At 39.4% G+C, this 22211-nt stretch overlaps 1 protein-coding gene across 3 annotated transcripts in view; it reads left to right on the forward strand.

Moving 5' to 3' along the window:
• Window positions 1-22211, forward strand: part of GALNT18 (polypeptide N-acetylgalactosaminyltransferase 18) — a 251920-nt gene that overhangs the window by 104664 nt on the left and 125045 nt on the right. For all 3 annotated transcript variants that reach the window (XM_075502133.1, XM_075502132.1, XM_075502131.1), the window contains exon 3: window positions 16100-16292. In XM_075502133.1, the coding sequence (XP_075358248.1) occupies window positions 16100-16292 (193 nt within the window). The remainder of the gene's footprint in view (window positions 1-16099; window positions 16293-22211) is intronic.

Consider the following 22211-nt stretch of genomic DNA (forward strand, 5'->3'; position numbering starts at 1 on the left):
AAAAAAACAAACAACAAACCAAACCAAAAATAACCAACCACCTCTGTATGCCTTTAATTTCTAGTGTAAATGATAGTGGAATTTGTCTGTCATTTTGTAGCAATCAGCACCTGTTTAAGAAGCTCCTCATATGTTCTAAGCTTTTAGATCTCTTTCAACAGTAATGATCATGTCACTGCACCTTTTCCCCCCCGGTAATGGTCATTCATGGCTTTGTAGCTCCCGTATCCATACAACTGCACAATATCTCTTCTGAGGAATCAACCTGGTGTGTTGTAAAAAGCAGTATAAAACAGATACAATTTTATCTCTTCAAAGTGCTTAACAAATATTAAATAATTGAGCCTTGCTGTTCTGCAGGTCTTATTAGTTTTATTGCCTTATTTTGTATCCCAAAGGGGGACCCAACTGTGGATACCAAGATAGGGCTTTTAAAGACTGTGTCTGTATTCCTTTCATCTGAAGATCATACTCTCTGATGTACAGTGACACTCAGTGTCCAGTTCTTGCCTCATGTAATGGTCATCAAAGTCTGTGGGCAATTGTATGCTTTGGTAAGAACTGAGTGCATCTTTTTCCTCTTGTCTTGAGGAATAACAGTGCTTATGGAGTTTTCCACTCTTGTTCTTTTTTCATTACAGTCCAGTCTTTAGAGGAGTCTCATGACCTTGACAGTGGAGAACACTGGGGAGATACCCTCTTCCGTAGTGGTTTTTTGATGTATTTATCAAATTTTGGAAATATTTGTGCAAATTCAGCAAAAATTGCAATCTTGCTAATGGAGCAGAACCCCGCAGAGCCAACATTGGTTGCACGCTTCCATTCTTCACACAACTGAAGCAGAGGAAGAGTAGAGTTAATGCAGCTTCAAATAAAAGACATTTTTTTAAGTTATTCTGGTTTTTAAAATTGCAAAGGAAATGCAGAATGTTGTAAGTTTTAAAGCCATTTTATCTGCAGTTCTTAAATTAACACAGCAGAGGAAATAACCTTGGGTAGTAGATATTTCTCAAAGTTCCTAGTTGTAGGATAGACAGTGCATACAGCTGAGAACAGTAAATAAACCCAAGTATTTGCTGGGTATAATCTAGAAAATCCTCTTTGCCTTCTGTTTAGGCAGACTGCTGGTTGTCTACATGACTTGTTGTCTTGTTTTAGCATGTTTTTGACTTACTATCCTTTTCCAAAACTAAGTTAAAGATACGTATAGTCTTACAGCATTTACCAAACACCTATTAAACCTGAGGACTTAATTTGATTGCATTTTCTTTGCTGTTTCTTACTATTTCAAGGAGAATTCATGCCATCTTAACAGTCTCAGTTTAGTATTGCTATTAACATCAGCACAAATCATGTATTTGGTATCAAAGGTGGGAGAGGACTTTTAATTTGTCATTCATGTTTCTCTGCAGAGAGGAGAAGCTATATTATGCTTTGTTTTCTTTTTCTATTGCAGTGTGGTTTGCAAATCTTTAAAATGTACTTACTCGCTGCTACTGCATTTGTGTATGTCTAGTGCTTTCAGCATGAAAAGGGCAATGGCAAATGGGGATGGAAGATGCTTTTACAGAAGTGCATGCGGGCTCTTCTTCAAAACTGCCCTGTTGTTCTTCAGATTTCTGCAGGTTTCATTTAAAACTGAAGCTCATCTCTGTCTCTTGGAGTAGCGTAGGAAAAATCTTAAAGTATGAACTAGCTCCAAGCATGTACAATTACATCTGCAAGTGTTTGAAAAGCACTTTTGAAATAGGAGCCCTGTCAAGCGCAGACCCACTTATCAAAATGGCTGTTTACTGAGATGCCAGTGATATACTTTGGTGGAAGTGGTGAAACAGCTTACAACGTTTATCATAATGTTGAAAGCATTTATGAGAAGTGAAAAGGCTGTCTTGAGTGGGGGAGCTGCTGCTCTCTAAAATTTTTGTGTTTGTGAAGAAGGGGCCAAAACAAAATTCCTCAGAGGCCTGAATGGAAATTAGTGAAGGAGAACTAATCTGAGGAAGCTCAGTACAGCCTGGTAATCAGAGAAAATCTCATTTTATGTGATTACTGAAAGAGGAAGCCTATTTTTGGTGCTTTGAGCTGGGTGAGTGTAGAAGAGAGCTAGTTTCTGTTTCCTCACGTGGGCTTTACTTTTGGTGCAACTGCTCAGTTTTGTATAAAAGTAAAAGCTGTACATATGACTAATTAGCGTCACAGCCTGACAGCTCTTGGCAAAATAGTTTTCAAAATAGTTAAGTGCTTTTGTGTTTAGTTCAGGTGACATAGATTTGGGTTTATGATATAAAACACACTGAGCTTTTAAATCCTCTCAGCTGCACAGATGCAAACTCCACTAATCCCAAAGAAAAATGTGGTCTGCTAGTCATTAAATGCAGATGAGATTCCTTTTTTAGTAAGCACATAAGCAGATGCCTAAATTTAGGAACATGTGCCATTACAATCAGTGGAATATTCTGAATCTTTTTATCTCCTTTCCTGCACTGGAACTCACTGTGCTGTGTCTTTGAGAGGTCTCTGACCCTAAGCCTTACTGTGGAACCTGGTTTATTCTGTTGCCTTTGCAAAGTGCTCTTTATATGTAGATTTTACTGACTGTACATCTGTACCCTTCAAGCTTGCTTTGCAAACCTTTCCATACTTGCTAAGAACTGAGGAATGCTAGTGCCTATTATATTCAAGTATTTATTCAACTGTCATGACAGGAGGATGTAATGAACGAGTGTTTTCATTATTTTTGTGACTGTGCTGGGAGGAATTGGTGGGTGCTAGTTGGGGAGAGGAGACAGGAGGAGGCTGGAAGGCAGCTGGGAATGGCCACTTCTTTCCCTCAGTTCTGGGAGTCCAGCTGGAGGGTCCATGGGCTTGCTACTGCTTCTCCTCCTCCTTTTCAAAATCCACTGTTCTCCTTCTCCTTTCTCTCAGAGAACCTCTGCTCACCCTTTTAGCTTGCTGGGAAGAGGAGGGGAGAAGAAAGGGCCAGGATGGGATCGGGTCAGAAAGCTAGAGGAGAGTCTCGGGCAGGAGCACTAATTGCAATAGCCTGTCACCATGCGATGGGCCATTGGTGGCGAAAGTCATCCCCTTCCTTTTGAATAGGTGAAGTAGGTGGTCTGCCACCCCAGGCAAATATCCACTCTGTTTATGATTTAAGCTGTCCAGGCAACTATCCACTCTGTTTACGATTTAAGCTGTCCTTAAACCGTGGTAATTAAACACACACCCCCCAAAACCAAAAGTTACGTGTTTATCATCTAAACTTTGTTAGTTCTAAATACAAAATAAGCTGGATTTTAAAACAACCTTTACACTTGTTAACCATTCTACCAGCAATAATAAAATTCCCTATTGGTAAAATGCAATTCTTTTGTTTGGTGGAACAGAAGTTCCACAATGTGCAAGACCGGAACAAAGCAAGTTGGGAAAACATGAAATGGCATTCAGTGCCAGTTGCAAGAGGACTTTCGGCATGGAGAGTTTTTATTGTGTTGGACTTTGCTCAGGGCATTACATGACCGACATGTCAGCTCCTCAATGAAGAATAAAAGAAGGTGGTATGGATTCTAATGGGTATGGGAATGAAAGTTCTCAATAATATAGCAGGCCTCAACACTGATCATTTGACACAGAAGAAATAGTTGTGTATATTAAATGTGACGTATCTACAGAATCTGAATGTCATCTTTGAAATGTGGTTTTTAGAGGGCTCTGTGTCCATGCTCGCTCATCCTACAGTGGCCAGTGATGACGTCTCCACTGTCTTCTGTGACAATGGCGACTGCAGAGGAGTGAAATTCTGAACCCCCTGCCTCAGTACTGTATGACAGATCCTCTTCCATCCAGTGGCAAAAATGGTGTGCATTTTAAGCAAAAATCTTTATAGCTTTAATCCAATGACCAGTGCTTAGTTACTGGTCTTACTGGTCTTACCCAAGAATGTTTGATTAATCCTATCTGACTCCAGTTTAAACTGAGGTAAATCTCTGAATTAAAAAAACAAAACAAAGTTCCACAATAATTCAGTTGTTTTACATCCATTTACAAATAAAAAATGCTTGTAAATGCAGTAGTGTAATTGCATTAACACTAGGCCTTCCGTAAGTGATCTCCTGTGTTTCTACTTATTTCTTCCATGATAATAAGGAAGTAAGCAGAGTTGTTTATAGAAATTGAGCTTTGTTACTGAGCATCAAGTAGAAGCAGTCTCTATTTCTGGCACCTCTCTGTTTCCTGGATGCAAACTGGTCTCTCACCTGTGAATTTCTGTTGTCTTCCACTCTTGCCTGGAAAAAATATGCAGTGTAACCAACTTACCTAATGACAAACTGTTAGGCAAGCATGAGGTTGTACACATGGAAGTTGTTTGTTCAAGTCCTCCTGAAGGCACCCGAGTCAGTGGAACTTCTTCTGTGTGAAGTTACTGAACATTTGGCTGTTCTGTAAAATTAGGATTTAATTTGTACACTCTTTTCTTTTTTGTTTGTATAGTGCTCACTATAATGAAATTTGATGAGAATTTTGCAAATTATTATCACAAATGATGAAAAAGTGGCCATTATGTGCAACAGCATGCTGTCATTTTGGTCCAAGACAGGAAACATGTTAGGCCAGTGCCATAACTCTCACAAAACAGCAGACACCAGAGATGATGAGCTTAAACTGGTTTAGCACTTTAATTGACAATCTGATCTAACCAGCATTGCAGGGGGGGTTATTCCTTGTAACCAGAACCATGACTTGCAACGAGACTATCATGCTGCTCATCTGAAAAATTATATTAGTAATTTTGCCCATCTCATTCCTCTGTTTCTGTTATGGGTACCACTACCAGTTAGTGGCAGTTGCACTGCAGTTTGTAATGTTGAGATCTATGCATCACAAACTGAAATAAGGTTGCCAAATTAATTTTCAGGCAGTTTTTTGCAGATTATTATTGTATCATTAGACTATTATTCCAGAAATTGTTACATGTTTGCCTCCAGGTTGAGTTTAAGTTAGTGCTTTAAGTACGGAATTTTTTGAAATGAGAAAAAGAATTTTGCAGTTTAAATGTATTTCTTGTAATGAAGACAACAGTAGTCCTTTATGTGATGGTCAATAAATAAGTCTTCTGACCACCCTTTATCTTGAAGGCCTGTATTTTAAAATCTGGTTTCCAAGTATGAGGAACGCAGAGAGGTATTGCTTTGGACAATCTTAAAAATGTGTTTTAGAAAGTCTGAAGATTTGGAACTCGGTATGCCGTAGTCTTCAATGTCCTTATAGTGTATTTTTTGAAAATCAGCCTTTTACCTATTTGAGAAGACAGAATTGGTCTCTGTCAAAATATCGGTCTCAAGGGATACAGAAGGCCTTCGAAGTCCAGTATTGGTACCTGTCAGAGAGCTCTATGTCTTCATCTGGTAAATATTATCAGAGGAAATTGATTGTACTTGGAAATACGTATTTCCTTTGATAACCTCTTTCCAGTAAGTTAAAAGCTTTTACCCTAGTTTCAGGTTGTCCAGGCTTGTAGTAACTTTATGTTAACTTTGCTAGAGTGATGCAGGGACCTGTATAGCCTGATTCATATCCGTAGCACAGTTACGGCTAGAGGGGAATTTAATAGGCTAGTAGTGAGAAGATACCTAGTAGAAACAACAATGGCCAGGATTTATAGTGTTTTCAGATAGAATAGGCTAGTTCTAGTGTATACAGGAGAAATACAGAGCCCCTACCAAGACCTTGTTCCTATGAAGTGTTGTGTGTATGCACCCACGTAATATAGTTTAGCGTTTGCTTGATGACATCATAATAATTTTCTTTTTCTCCTGTGTGTTTTCTTACCTTTAGGAAATAACTACTGTAATAGAATTTGCTGGTTAATTAGCAGTTTGTAAGTTTGCTACTTGCAGTTCTGAGAGCTCTTTAACAGGTTCTTAAGAAGTCTTAAAAACTTCAGATTTCTCTTAGAAGACAGATTTCCCTGTTTCTTACACTGCCCTCTAGCGCTGAGCACATTTTGAGAGTGGTCTTCAAACATCTTTCTTCAGTGTAAAGTAACTTCTGTGCAATGACTTTTTAGGAGCTGTTAGGTTATGAAAGTCTGCCAAGGCAGGAAATGTCCAACTTCTCTACATGAACGTCTGTCCTTTTTGGGTGGACATACTCACACATATATTATATAAAACAGGCAGAGTTGTGTACCAATGAGACAAACATCCAGTTGTCAAAACCCAAAAGCTGCCTATGTTTGCAGCCTGACATCTCCACCAATCAACAATCAAATAAATTGAAGTTCAGGACACATAGCCCAGGTAAGTAGAAGGTCTTGCACTATTCTGTACCAGTGACCTGCAGCCTTCTGGAACCAGTGGCTTTCCCTATGTCTTCTCCTTGGGAGAAGGCTCCGGATGTCTTCTATTTGCAAGTGCCTTGATCCTGAGCAAAGTGAAGCCGAGTGTTAGGTGACTCTTTAGCAGAAGTGAGTTGCCTTCTGACATTTTCATGAGTTGGATCGTCACTGCAATGACTCGCGTTCTATTGCTGCTCTACCTGCATTACTTGAAAACCAAACTTGCTGTACCCAGACTGTCCATTTGCTGTTTAGGAACTTGAATTGCTGTCATTGGGTTTCAGTAAGTACATATTAGCATCCCTTTTTCAATCTCTTGCAATATAATACGAATATAATGGAATTATATGGAATTTCCAATATAATGGAAATAATTCCATTATTTCAGATCTGAGAAGACTTGATAATATGAACTTCTTAATTTGAATTCAAAGATCTCGTGGGTCTTTCTATCACCACACATCTAATATACCCTGATATTTCTGATAAGAAGTCCCTGAAAGGAAATGATAAATCAGTATATTATTGAGAATGTGTGGCACAATTAACTTAATCCCTTTATGAGCGTGTATTTGATAAATAGTTAGCTCCCCACAGTCTTGTCTGGTGAACAGTTAATGGGAAAATCTAGGTAATACGAATACAGGGGAGAATGCTGTGGGGACACATGGCACCCCTGCCCTGCGGAGCTGTTCAGGCTCTCTGCATGGTGTTCATCTGCGCTGGTGTCAGTGTGGCTCTGGGGGAGACCCAGCTGGATCTGTCCCAGGCTTCCCGAGGGTGCAGGGTTCCAGGATGGCCTATTTGGCCAAAAATGAAAGAGAAAAAAACCAGAGCACTTTGGTGTGGCTGTGAATCTGGGGAAAGATTCCAAACAGCTCTCTCTGGCTCTTAGTTTTTATCTACCTGTGTCATTCATATAGGGAAAATACAGTTTGATGTTTATATTTCTAGAACTTGTAAGTGACTTAAGGGAGAGAAAGGGCTTCAGGGAGAGAAAGCAGCAGAACCAGACTGAATTTCCACCTTCGTACACCCAATAGCACGGGATTATTTCTCAGAAAAAAAAATGGAATTTCTCCAAGAGATTTTGTTTTTTTAGAAACAAATGAAAATAAATGTTAGCAGCACTCTAGTAGCTTACCATTGTGTATGTGTATTGGCTGCACTAAAATGCAATAGTGGTAACGTATCAATTAATAAATTGTGTTTCAGATTCTCAAAAATGTAAAAAAATTGTTGAGTTTCGCATTTCCTTCTATATGTGCTGTCATACACAGTTTAATCTTTAAAGTTTCGTACTGATTGTATACTATTTGTAGTATTATCATGGCTTCTTGACAGTTAGCTTTTCAGGAAAGGATCACCTTTTTGGGGGGTGGTTTTTTTCCCATTCCCTGTCTGTCTGATCTGTCCAGTGTTGACACTGACTACAGAGTGTGCTGCAATGTGCGAAGACAGGATATTGAGTTGAATTCTCTCAGGGTGGTTTTGTGTTTTGTATGTAGTTGGGATCAGATTTAATGTTTTTTAAGATTAGGGCTTCGCTGCTCATTGTACTCTGTACAGACTCTGACAGGCTCTGTCAGTCTCTTTGAGGAACCCTGGCAACTTCAGTATGACTTGCTGAGCTGTAAGTAAGCAGTGGTAGCAGAATTTAACCCACTTAGATATTTCATTTTTTTCTTAGGTGGACTTCCATTAAAGTCAGTTCTTTGGGAACAAAACTAGACTCTGACAAGGGGAATTAACTTGAATATTCAAAACAGTAAAATTCACTTCTCAGCACAAAACAATATTAATTTTGACACCTTGTCAGCAGTATTGTGATTTTTTTGGAGGTTGAGAGAATATGTAAAATAACCTTTCTGAGGGAAGCTCTGTCACTGTTACTGTAACTTTAGATTTTTGTCTTCTGAGTATACTTTTCTCCATGGCTGATGCAGCGTTGCATCTTGGTGAGCTGCTTCTGCCGTTGCTTGTCAGTGTTTCATCACGCTGTACAAGCAAGGAGGTAATGTTTTCATTTCAGAGGTTCATTCATCTGACAGAGGATTTATAGCAGTGTCCCGCATGGGATCAGCCTTCCGAGACAGGAATTGTCAGACTGTAATTATTAAGGATGCTGATAATGTGTTTGCATTAATTACAATAGACGTTGAAAGTGGGATCTTCCTCTGTGTATCTTCCAGTGTGACAAAATTTAAGTAAAGTTTTCACACTTCTAAAAACTATATCAGGGCTCTATGACCCAATACAAGTCTGGGATTTTTACCTGTCGCATAGAATAGCCTCTGGCAAGAGATTATGGAGGGTATAGATTGGCTAACAGATGAAGGGCATGTGTAGAGGAAAAGGATGAAAGGATCCTTCCTTCCACAGACAGCTGAAATGCTACTGCCTGCAGGAAGTCAAATATAGATTTTTTGAGTGCTGGGAGCCAGAGTCTGAGGCCATTAGGCCTATGAAAAAGTCGGTACTAAAAATCCTGAAACAATTCCCAAAGTACCAGCAGAGACAATCTAACACATAAAGTTGCTGTGAGCATCTTCATGATTGTCTCAAGAATCTGAAGGCTGCTGAGGTTGTGTGAGAAAGTCAGTTCCTTCAGTTTCTTCAAACTATGGTACTCTTTCATAAAAGCATTTACTAGTTTATTCTGAATTCCCAAAAATCTGGCTGCTGAACATTGGAGAGAGCTGAGGTTTATTTTGTCTTTAATGATAGTCTACTTAGATTCGCATCAGGAGTCCACCTGTAAGGTAAGGCATGGTTACTGCATTACCTCTTTAATTGTTCCATGCTCCTTCTTTTCTAGGCTGGTAAATCAAAATATCAAGCACTGGAGAAGTCAGAGATCAAAGCCTTTCTGCCTACATCCTGGCATCATTTCTAACTAATTTTTCTTTTGTGAGCAACGTGTTACACCTAAGCCTGTGTAGTTTTGCTCAATTATTAATGCCTTCTGCATGTCTGACATAGGGGTATTTTTGCAGATAGGGTATTTTTTCTGACTTACTGTCTATCCCTTCTTGTTACTGGCGCTTACTGAAATCAGTGTATGAGGTTACACTGCAGGTTTTGTAAAGCACTTCTGATACCATGGAAGGCATTTTCACAATGGTAAAGCTTTGATATGAAACTCTGCTGCTTTTGTGAGTAGGCCTGCAGTCAAATGAGAGGTAGAACCAAAACGAATCTGATGGAGTAGTAACAACAAGCAACATGTCTGAATCTGTCTCTGCAACTACTTTTGCAGCCCTTTTCTGGCTTGATCCTTTCTCTTAATTTGAAACCTGTTTACGGTAACCTTTCTTAGGAAGAAAAGTTGAAATCTGAATGAAGCTGAAAAAAATGAGTATTTCTTAATGGGCTTGAAAGGTTTTTATGGAGATAGAGCTAATGATGTCAGTGTGCTTTTCCATTGAAGCTGGCTATTTTGTTAGTCCAGTCATTCTAAGCATTGGTGGTCAGAAGAGAGTTTCCTTTTTGAGGTATGCAATACGCATGTGAGTTTTTTACAAAACTTACTAGTTCATTATTTACAAAGCTTACTTATTTTACAAAACTTACTACTTCATTATTCATCGTTAGTTTCCTCTGTATTCAGCACTGAGGCCGCACCTTGAATGCTGTGTTCAGTTTTGGGCCCCTCACTACAAGAGAGACATTGAGGTGCTGGAGCGTGTCCAGAGAAGGGCAACGAAGCTGGTGAAGGGTCTGGAGCACAAGTCTGATGAGGAGCGGCTGAGGGAACTGGGGTTGTTTAGCCTGGAGAAAAGGAGGCTGAGGGGAGACCTTATCGCTCTCTACAACTACCTGAAAGGAGGTTGTAGCGAGGTGGGGGTCGGTCTCTTCTCCCAGGTAACAAGTGATAGGACAAGAGGAAATGGCCTCAAGTTGCACCAGGGGAGGTTTAGACTGGATATTAGGAAATTTTACTTCACTGAAGGGGTTATCAAGCGTTGGAACATGCTGCCCAGGGAAGTGGTTGAGTCACCATCCCTGGAGGTATTTAAAAGATGTTTGGATGAGGTGCTTATGGACATGGTGTAGTGGTGGACTTGGCAGTGCTAGGTTAGTGGTTGGACTTGATGATCTTAAAGGTCTTTTCCAACCTATACGATTCTGTGATTCTGTGATTATTCAGAACCATATTCAATTAGTTATCATAGTATAACTATGTTACCAGAATTTCCCATTTGTCATTAGGGATGGGCCTTTCTGCTGCCATTTTCTGTTGCGTATTTCGATCCAGGTTCTTTACTTCATGGCCTTGTGGTACTATTTGTAGAGATGGTTAGTAGTAGCTAAGGAGGCTGTTATATGATGAAACTTCAAGGAGAGACAGGCATGAGAAATAATGAAAAACATCACAACAGAGTCAATGCAGCATCAGTCATAAACTGGAGAAAAGTTATTCAATGTACAGCTTAGGAAAAAAAATAAGAGAAAAAATAAAAGAGGGAAAAAAGTGTATTACTGACAGCAGTTGATGGTCCAAATTAAGCAGCACAGAAGAAGATAAAGCATGTGCAGTGTACTGACTTGTGAAGTACCGAACTCTTACTGTTCAGGGCTGTCTTTATGACCTCATCTGTAAACCAAGTAGTTGTTAACTGCAGATGCATATTGGAAGAGAGCACAACTGATTTATTTTAAAGCTTAAAGGCTTCCATAGATGGATCACGATACAATACAAACAGCCACAGTGCTAATTATAGATGTAGATGCTAAATTGCTTTAAAAATTATTCCTTATAGATGCTTTAGTATCATTGTGCCTTAGGTATCACTGTAATTACATTAAATACGGCAATATTCCTTACCCATTTAATCTGCTAAATGCTAGCTGTTAATGTTATTACATGAGTTCATGAACTTATTAGTTAAGGCCATCGGAAACTTGAAGCAGCCACTGATGTTCTCATGGTCTTTCTTAAATCTTGATAAGGAAATATGAATGGGCAGGACCAGCACTTGCATGGCAGATATGCAAGAAATAGGATGATGCAATGTAAAATTATACTGGTGACAAAACTGAAGACAGTCTTTCAAGAAAGGTCACTGCTAAACCTTTGCAGAGCCAATGCATCGGGGCTTAGAGGTGCCGTTCGTGGTTCTGAAACAGAGATATGCATTTGTTGGGTAGAAAATATCCCCGTGCAATTAAATAATTACATTATGCAAATGGCAGTTAAATAATTATATTTTGCCAAGATGCTTGAAGACTACTACGATTACAGTTGGATACAATAGTCTTCATTTCCTTCCTTTCACAACTTAAGAATGCTGTTGTAAATTAAGTGGTTTTCCTGTACTACCCTGGAAATAATTGCGTTTTCATGGTGGGCAGAACGGTTCCTGTGCCATTATTAGCTGTTACCAAATGACGCTATAAGTATGCTTGATGGTAATCAAGAAAATCCTTTCCTGAATTCCTTACTATCTGATCAGGTTTTTTTATCATATTGCTCTTTGAGTACCAGTTGTATAAGTTGCCTTATGAAAACTGGCAGAGACAAATGTGTATTGAGAAAAACTAACAATGTAAGCGTAGGTTATAAATAGATAACAAATGAAGGAAGGGAGAGGAAGGAAAGGGATACACTGGTACACTACAGCAGTTGAGATCAGTAAAAGGAAATGCATAACTTTTGTTGGGATAGGCTCTGTCTTTTCTTGTTGCTTCTAACACGTTGCTTGTCTGCAGTTCCTTACTAATAATAAGGGACAGATGTTTTGTTGTCTGTTTGCTGCTTGGTTGTACACCTTCTGAAGAAAGCAAGTATTTAATTTATTACCAATTAACATAAACATTTAATGACTAACTTGGGTATTAGGAAACAAAGACAGCATGGGGCACCTCCTACTCTCCTGACCTTGGTCTTCTCTCATTTCCTTGTTTCCTCTGTTATTCTCTTTGCTGCTCCCTTGTACCTTTGTTCCCTCTTCCTTGTCATTTTCTGCCCTTTCTTAAATAGTTTTTCACAGAAGTGCCACCAGTTTCACTGATGGGCTCAGCTTTGGCTAGCAGTGAGTCTGTTGGGAAGTGGCTATGTCTGGTACAGGGCAGCACCTGACCTTCTCCCAGGGAGGCCACTCCTGCAGTCCCTCTGCTACCCAAACCTTGCTATTTGGACCCAATACACTAGAAGAGGCTATTGAAACCTCTGTGTGTGTGTGTTTCATTACAAGGGCAGTGTTAATGCAAGTTCATTCAAGCTTCAATTACTAGTAAAAATATATTTATTACTAGGAGAGAATTGGTTTCATGTCATGTACAATCTGGATTTCAGCCATGTCTTCTGATTTGGTGTTTCTGACTTATTCTATATAATGAGCAATAGAAAGAGGAGAGTGAATTTCCATCTTGGAGGCTGCAGCTAGTGAGATCAGATGAAGCAATAGATTTTATATTAATATTAATTGCATAACTAGTAAACATGATGCAGAAAGTATGAGCTGAAGACACGCAGATGTTTATGGAAAACAAGCTGTGAGGTTTTTTGACTCTCATAACCAGTGTGTGACGAATGCCATGCTGATGCCATGACCAGCCAGGCTTCTGGAAGGAGACTTCCTCAGCCCGAGTGTACAGCCAGCAGATATCTGTGTGATTTATCTCTGGTACCAATTGATTTAATGGCAAAGTGTCAGTCTGCCAAGAGTTAATACCAGCCTCATGTCTGTGTACAGTGCTGTTCTTTGCATGGTGTGAAAAGTTAATGTAGAGAAGACCCTGTGTTAATATTTGCAGCAATATGCTGCGGGTGGTAAGCTTTCTTCCCACAGGAAAAATGGAACTGATCTTTCCTTTTTAGTAATAACTGAGCAGATAAATGTGCCTACCTTAGTATTGCTTCAGGCAGTAACTACTTACTGGCTCACCTTTGAGCCTTAGCTTCCCATGATCATTCTGCGGTTGTAGAAGCAGGTGATAAGAACTGGCTGTGAGACTTCAGGCCAAGATCTATTTTCAGAGACTAAGGCATCAGATACGCTTGTTGACTAGTCGAAAGGCAGCTGATAGTCTTACAATAATTGTTTTTATTCCTGGTGAGAGTCTGCCTGAATAAAGTTGCTTCCCCCAAGGGTTTTCAGCCAAATAAAGGGAAGAAAGACTTTGTCATCAGAGGTGCGTGCTTAACTCCATTGACTGGAAGTGTAATTGAAAGTTCTTGGTAATGCTTTTTTCCTGTAGAAAAATGTATTGAAATAACATGTTTGCTTAGTATACAAAAAATGGCTGCATTTGGCGAGTGGTTTATTAGAGCTTGTAAACTAAATTCACAGATAGCCATTGCTGGAAAATCTTAGTCTTGCAGATACAACCCGGATTACTGAGTGCTTTTTCAATCAGAAAACATCAAGAGATTCATAGATCACTTCAGAAGATACTCTCCCCCACAAAATCATTAGATAAAATTCAATAAATGCCAGTGTGAGTGTGATTCTGTGAATGTAGTTGTTTCTGGGATGGCTCTTCATCCATGGAAAATCATCCTTGGAACTGCCCATAGTTACAAATGCATATGCATGCACTATTCTTACCATGAGTCTTATTTTTATTCAGATGTCTTCATGCATTGGTGGGCTGTTTGCACGTGAGTGGATCCTACAGTCTTCTGCCATAAGTGTAATAATAAATATAAAAGTTAAAACCTTCAGGGAAATTGTGCTTGATTTGGAGAAATCCAGATTAATGTAACGCACAACAGGGTTGAACAAATATTTGCATAGTTTTCTTGATTAGCATGAATGTACATGTTCTTGAAAAGTGCCAAGAAACATTAATTTCTACTGGCCAGGATCAGGAATGTCTGATCTAAATATCTCTTAGGCTGTGAAGATAGTTTGTGAGATTCTTTGTGTAAATTCAAGTTGTTTTTGTGGAGATCACATAGTTGTCAAACAACAGATAGAGGTACCTGTGACTTTCCCCATTGCTGTGATTTTTGGACTGGTATTTAAAAACTCTTCTGCCTTTCTCAAGTTAGGACCTTCTAAAATTATCTGAATTTATCAAGCTTTCTTAATTTCTGTTGCAGAGTTGTATGCAAACTCACAAGCTCCACTCTATCACATTTGCCTGTGTGGTAGCAGGGTCTGTCAGAGTAGTTTCCTCGTTTGACGGAGGGTTTAGCGTGTCTTTCGTCTTTGAAGAACTTCAGCCGATTCCAGGATTCAGGCTGGGAGGCAGTACTTCGACAAGTAAAGAAACATTACATATTTACAGAGGTTGGAATCTAATGCAGGGAAGGAAGTGTCATTAGTTTCCTATCAGTATTGTCAGGGGAAAAAGGAAAACATCTTGAATGAATCGAACAACTTAATATTCTCAATTTCTGTTTTTGCATGTTGGGTTCTCTTTAGTAAGAGATCAAAGAATGTACTTCCTGGCACTCTTTGGGAGTCACGATTCTGGTGGTATATGCTACTAGTATATAAACTGTTCTCTTTAGGTGTTTCCATGCAGCTAGCTTAAGCCAGCTGTGAGGTCTGTAGGTGACTGTGGGTACTGAGGAGGACTTTGGGCACATTTGAAGACTTTCCAAGGATTCGCTTTTATTTTCGTAAGTCTCTGTGTGACCAAACAGTTATGGTTTGTGAATACAGCTCTTCAGAAATGAGAGGTTTTATTTCGGTTGGTTAGTTGTTAATGGCAATGGAGACCATTTGCAAATAATTAGGACTTCCAGAAAATTAAGACTTTTTTTCTTTGTGAGTCGCTAGTTTATGATGACAAATCAGGGTCAAGCCAGGCATTTGATCTTTCTTTATTAGTGTGCTGTATATCATAAAGTGTTTACAGAGAGAGAGGGTTCTCTGGCTTAGATTGTGTGGTCACCTGAGCAAAGACTGAAGGGCTGGGTGGAGGGGTGAGATGGTGCTGTTACAGAGAGCCTTACAAGTCACCCTGAACAGACTTCTTGAGCAACTAAATATCGAGAACAAATGCTGTGATTTCATTGTACTGCACCTCTTCCTAAATTAAGTTCTAGGTATATAGTTTCCCATCTTCTCTATTTGTTATAGCAGCCAGAAATGTGGCCGTGTGGAACAAAAGCATTTTATAACGACACAAATATTACAAAGTGACAATCCCGGTAGCATCATTGCACACACCTAAATATGGACTACAATTCAAATAGGCTGGATTGGTCAGCTGGACCATAAAATTATTGTGTGACTGACACTGGTTTGCTATTTAAACATGGATGCCAAGTGCAGTGAATTTTTTCTCTCTGTTGAATCTGTAGTTTCAAAGCACTTATTTTACACACAGACTTCAGCAGCCATTTTGTGTGTTCTGTACAGACTCTCTCTTCTCTTCCTGTGTCTTTGTTTTTCCCCTTCAGAACTTTAATCTTTTTCTAGCAAGATAATTCAGGCTGAAATTAAATAGTTCATCTTTGTATATAAAAACAAAATAACATTCTTGTTGCTTGATAAGAATCCTTTTGAAATGTAATTCATTTAGATTTATCAGTCCTGGCCTTTAGTCTGATTGTGATGAAAAGGAATTGTTTTTAAGTAACTGTATTTTGAATATTAAATTTTGAGCCTTAGGAGCTAATAGTCACAGTGCCACAAGAGGTATGTGAGGGCATGTTGTGTGAAGACTTACAGGCTGCTGTAAGCCGGCAGCACGAGCTGTTCTGTGTGGTGTTCTCCCTAAAGTTAAGCTTTTTAAAGTAACGTACCCCAGAGCCTGTTGGAATGAAGATCTAAGATTGTTTCTTTCTGCCTTTGTCTTTTGTAGAAGCTCCACCAAAACCGGAAGAAAATCCTGCCGAAGCATTCACTGACTCATCTCTCTTTGCTCACTGGGGCCAGGATCTCAGTCCTGAAAACAGACGTATCGCACTTAAGCAATTCCAGTATTACGGCTACAACGCTTACCTGAGCGATCGCTTGCCACTGGACAGGCCCCTGCCTGACCTTAGGCCGAACGGGTAAGTGCTGCAGTTCAGCCTAGCGTTGTAGGTCCTGAGCTGCGGAGTCTGTTAGCTCTCTTTCACCTGCCAGTCTTGTGTTGGGTGATCACATAGAAGGTAGGTTACATACGATGGCCAGTAATTTCTATCAAATATATGAAGGTTGGAAGTTGCAAGTGTCTCCTGGTACACCGGAGTGCCCGAATTAAGTCCTATTAAAAGCCCACTAAGTATCCATTAAAAGGTCCCCAAGATCCTTTGGAACCTTAGTCTCACCTACAGTTTACATTAGACGGCAAGAGTTTTACTGCTAAAAGAATAACCTTTCTATGTTAAATTTCAGTTTTACCACAAGATCTGACTAAGGTAGGAAGAAAATAAAAACTGCTCTTTTTGAAAGCCCAGAACTGTCTGATAAAGATCAGTAAGCAGGTGAAACTGCTGAGCTCTAGTGGCGAAATATGCCATTTAGGGAATCAGTGTGTACCAGATGAAAGCCCACGGAGCCTCCTTTACTGGGCTGTTCTCTGCTGGGAAGCACGCACGTCAGGCAGGGTAAATACGTCCAGTGTTATCCCACAATGGCTTGGTGAGATGGATGGGACCAAGGGAGTGAACAACCCTCCTTTTAGTGCATTTGAGGCCTGTTCTGGTAAGACCATTCGCAGAGACGGTTAATGCTCAACTTTTTTTCAGCCTTGGTGATACATCTGATCCTTTGAACAAACAGCAGCTCTGGGAATGGGGAAATGGGTGGAGGGAAAACTGCTTTTTTGCAGCTCATTAAAAGAATAAATCTTTAAAATAAACATCATGGGTACTTACTGAACCGAACCAGTAACCAAGATGTGAAAGGCTTCTTAGTTCCTTGCCAATTCCAAAAGCAATCCAGGTGTGATCTTACTCACTTACTTTAACCAAATGTTTTAATAACTAAATCAGTAAGCAGTACATTTCACCCTGTATTAAGTTGTCTGATAATAATGAAAAGATATGAACACCGTTCCAGGCAACAGTTTAGCAATTTTAAATATATTTATGGTATATATTATTATATATCACATTTTAGACATATTTATGTTGTAGATTTGCTGAAATAATGACTTTAAGGAAATCAAGGTCCGTACAATTATATTTGTATTTTGGTTAAATCAGTTTAGTGCTGTCTGTAGGGGCAATCTTTTTTTTTTAATTGTAAACTACTTTAGAGGAAAAATAAATCTTCTGTACCTAAGAAGACATAATGACAGAAATGTGTCTGTTCTTATATCTCTTTTGAAATGACTCTCCTGAATGATTTCAGTCTACGTTTTTTTTTAACTATGGGTTTTAAAAATTAAAAAGACAGAGAAAATGAATGTTACTGTAGCAGAAAGAAATAAATTAGGGTTGGAATTTTAAAAGCAACTCCAGTTAGAAACGAATCATGATCCTAATTTCTGTGAAATTTTTGATCCTTAGTTAACTATCTGCCAGAAATATGTTAGACATTAGAATAAGTTTATGGATGCATGCATACAAAATAATGGCTTAGTAATGGTAGCTCAGGAAGATTCCCCCCCCCTTATCATGGTTCAGGAGCAAGTAGGTAATCTGACACTGAAATGTAGTAAATCCTGATACTGAGGGAAATGAAGAGTGTTGTCAGGTAGTATGTACACTGTTTGCTTTATATACGGCACCCTGTGGAATACAGAGCTTCAGAGTATTCTGAAAATCGTGTTGCTGAAAAAAATTCCCACTCCTGATATGCAAATTCTCATTTGTGTGAGAGGACACGCGTGGCTATTGTGGGGAAAAAAACCCTACCCTGCAAGAGTATGTTTTCTACTATAATAATCAATTTTTAGGATTTGTAGCACCTATTTTTAGAGCAAATTGCATTAGTCACTTCCAGAATCTATACAGATGTATTTAAATTATCCGTGGGCAGATACTGTGCTCAAGCAGCATAGCATGAAAGCCAAGGACAGCTTGGTCTGAAGAGAGCACACAGCAAGTGGCTGGAGACCGAGTTAATCAACTTTGCTGGACCTTAGTCGGTTGTGGTATTCCTGTTCTGACTAGAAATGCACAAAATCACAGATATGACAGAGGTACCACAATAGCACTGGACAGTTAGCCTAGGCCTAACCAAGCTCATTAGCCTGGATTTAGCAGTGGTTCTGCAAGAATCAGTGTGACATTGGAATCCCAGCACAGGCTTGTAAGCAGGTAGCTAAAGGAACGGAGTTCATATAGGTATGTCTGGGCTCAGTTGTGGTCTATTGTCTGTATTCGTAACCTATCATATAAAGTATAGGAAGTTGGAAAGACAACAGAAATATAACTGAAGTCTAATGTAATTTGTATATGGTTGGCCCCAGTTGAGATTGGGAGAATTAAGTGATCTGCCAAGAGTGTGTGGTGTTAGTAGCGCCTTTTATATCATACTGGTATGACTCAGCCTTGACTTGCTTTCTGCCTGAAGTGCTCTGAGTATTCACATCAAAATAATTTAGCAGAGGAGCTCAGCATTTCTTCGCAAGATTCTGCAATGAGAAAGGACAGTCCACATAGGTAATAACCCCATATTATAGCATAGAGGATTTTCTAGGGTTGACATTGTCAACATTTAATGCCATGAGAAAACCAGACAACAATTAGAGATAGCTGAGCCACAACACATGTGGAGGAGAGGGCAAATATTCGGCCTTGCCCAGTCCTCCAATGTGGGTCTCATGCAGAGGTGGGAAACCACATTTAGTAGTTAGGGCAGTGCACTCTGCCCAAGCCCCTGAACTCTGGTTTCTCTGGAAAAAAATGACCATCAGTCAGATGGAAACATGCAACAGATTGCAGTTGGGTCAGGCTGTGGCAGTTATCACACCTTGCAGCGGGACCTTCTCGTGTTTTAGGTACTGCGGAGCGGTTTCTAACCCTCTGTACAGCTATGAGCCTCATGTCCTGTGATAAAATGTTCAGAATTTGATTACTTTTCACTGTGAATATTTGCACTAGGACAGTGGAGTCCCTAGCACAGTCCAAAATAATCTGTTATAATACAGATTATAATAAATAACTCCCCTGGATATCTCAGCTTCCTGAAGTAATCGGCACATCCTGAAGTAGGCTCCATTTTTGCAGTACTTAGTAGTACAAGCAGTACAAGCAGTATTGTGGAGTATTGCTTATACTGTCTCTCCTAAGGCCTCCATTTATTTTCTGCTGCTGAAATTGGGTGCTCTGCTGTTTACCACCCTTACGTGCATCTGTTAGCCCGTAACATATCTACATCACAGACTAACAAATAACTACTGGCTGTAATGAGCTTGGAAGCATCGAGGAAGGGTGTGTTGCCCTTACTGTGTGCAGGAACAGGATAATAATTCTGTTAGTTATAATTCTGTTGTGCTCATTACTTTAAGTAGGGCAAGCAGTACCCACAAAGCTTGTCATGAGTGAAATGTTGAACAAGCTCACAAAGAAAGACATTATTAAAACTTAGGTTGTTTAGGGATCCCAAAGCTGTGTACCAAATCTCCTTTCGAGTGGATGCACTTAGGATTCTACTTTGTTGGCTTGTAAATTTTTTGTTGCCTGATCCAGTGTGCTGAAGCACATGTGGGAAAGAGAGATAACATTCTTCTTTGCTTATGTGATGAGAGAGTGAGGGGTAGTGGAAGAAGAGACGTGCAGCAGGACCCCAGCAGAGGAACTATTCTGCGGAGTTTTGCTCCTGCACAGCTCATCTGATTTGAAGGAGCTGACCAGAAAGCATAAAGCAACTTTTTTAGTCAGCCAAACTTTGCATTGGTAAAAACAGTATTTGTATGAAGAAGCGAAGGCAGGAAGGGTGGAGGGGTAAAAGAAGCATTTAAAGGTCAGATGTTTTTTCTTCTTTGGAGATTGCTAAATAGTATGGTATAGCATTTGGCTTGTAGCAGGTTTGCCCTTTTCCTAGCTGAGTCAGTGCTGTTTGGCGTCTGGACAAGTGCAGATGAGATGTCCTGTTTCCTGTGCAGAGGAAGGCTTTGGCCATTTTGTAAGTACTTCTTGTTTCAAACAGTTCACCAGTCCCAAATTGTATTACTTTGAGGCTCAAATTGGCAAGGAACAATGGTAGAAGCCTTGAAGAGCAGCAGAATTAGGTTTGTGATAAAGTGGGCACAAACAGAGCAAGTGGGATACCCACTGAATGCACATATAACTACAAGGGAGAAAAATTAAGCATTGGCTGGTTGAGGGGAGTGACGCGTTTTAGGAGAAAAGCTGTTTATGTATGTACATCTGTCCAAATGTCCATCAGTGCTATGGGGGTATATGCAGTCTTGAATGTAGTGTGCAAGATGTCAGACTTCCATAAACCTGTAGGTTTTCCTTTATTAAAACTGATGTAAGAAAACCAGTTGATCTCAAATTGTGAGCTTCAGGCTGGGCATTTGCATGTTAGCTCTGCTTCTACCCAAAAGCCAGCTCCTACAGGCTTGCATTCCCTAAGTGTTTGCTTCTACATGTGTCTGTGAAACAGTTCTGTTCTGTCTATGTTACTTACGGGTATGGCTCCATGTTCATTTCTGACCGAGTTCTTTCGTTTCTACTCATGAAAGATAGCATAAATATTGCATGTTGTATTTGGTGTTTCAAAGGAATCCTTTAAAAAGAGCACAAAAGCCTGGTACTTTACCTATTGTATTGTTTTGGACAGAAGTCCTAAAATTACCAAATTATTCAGCATTCTTGTTAAATACCTAATGTTTAATTCTGTCATATTTCCCACTCTCTTTTACTCATCTCTCTACCTTTGATTCTTCTTTTTCTTGTCTCACTTTTGCCTGCTTTCAAACTGACTCATAGCAGTGGCGTGTACTGCCTGAGTGGCCACCCTCTGTGATTCTGATCTGTGCTTCAGTTTGTCCCGTCTGAATGTATCTCCTCAAATGACTGCTCTAGAAGTATTTAATATCACTAGCAGTGATACCAAATCAGCTGCAGTCTCCAAGCTGCTGTAATAACCTGTTAGTAATGAGGTAGGCTTCTTGGTTTTGATCTTTCCCGTTGTCTTCTTTAACTGAAAGAAGATGCGATGCAGTAATCTGTGCGCTCTCGCTCTCTCATTTTCTCTCTCTGTCTCTTATTAATGTGTCATAACATGTGAATGTTCTTTCACTTGGCATACATTTACACTAAAACATGCTCACAATAATCCATGGCATAATACTGTGAGAGGCTGACAATTTTTGGCCAAATAGCTATACAGAATTCTTCTCATGTTCATCCAAAAATGAGTTTTATTGAGATAATCAACTCCCAGCTTACTATTCTTATTGCTGTATTCAGAGAAAGGTCTTGCTTTTAAGTACCAAGAATAAAATGGACCTTTATTGTGTAATTTTATTGATATGAATAGCTTTTATTAAAAGGAGTGGGGAATCAATCTGTTACAATTAAATCTATGCTATAAGATGCTTAGGAGACCAAGAGCTAATAACTCTTGTGTGATCTTGGAACTTATCTGCATATTTGTCAAGTTCCCTGCCTGTTATCTAATCTTTCCTTATTACAAATTTTTTGTTTGTTTTTAGGGATTGATGCCAGGAGCAAAAAAAACGTTGGCCATGTTTGCTTATAGTTATGTGGTAGCTCTATATTCAAATTCCTCACACGATTGTATGCCTGCCTTTGCTCCCTTATAATAGAAGATGATGACCACAAACAAAGATTTCTAGATTTGCAGCAGAAGTACTGTCTTGCTGGCTGTCGTTCTGTAATAATAGATTGTAATCCTCAGAGATCAGGAAAAAAGCCCTTTTTATATGTTGTTCAATGCCAGCCTTGTTAGCATAGTTCAGTTAACACTTAAAATACTGATAAGAGCGAAAGGAAAAATGAAGAATGATCACAAAATGAAATTATAAACATAAATAGTTGAGGTGGAATTCTTACAAGACTCAGTTC

The sequence above is a fragment of the Mycteria americana genome, chromosome 5 (genome assembly GCF_035582795.1).
Source record: "Mycteria americana isolate JAX WOST 10 ecotype Jacksonville Zoo and Gardens chromosome 5, USCA_MyAme_1.0, whole genome shotgun sequence".
In the NCBI taxonomy this organism is placed as follows: Eukaryota; Metazoa; Chordata; class Aves; order Ciconiiformes; family Ciconiidae; genus Mycteria; species Mycteria americana.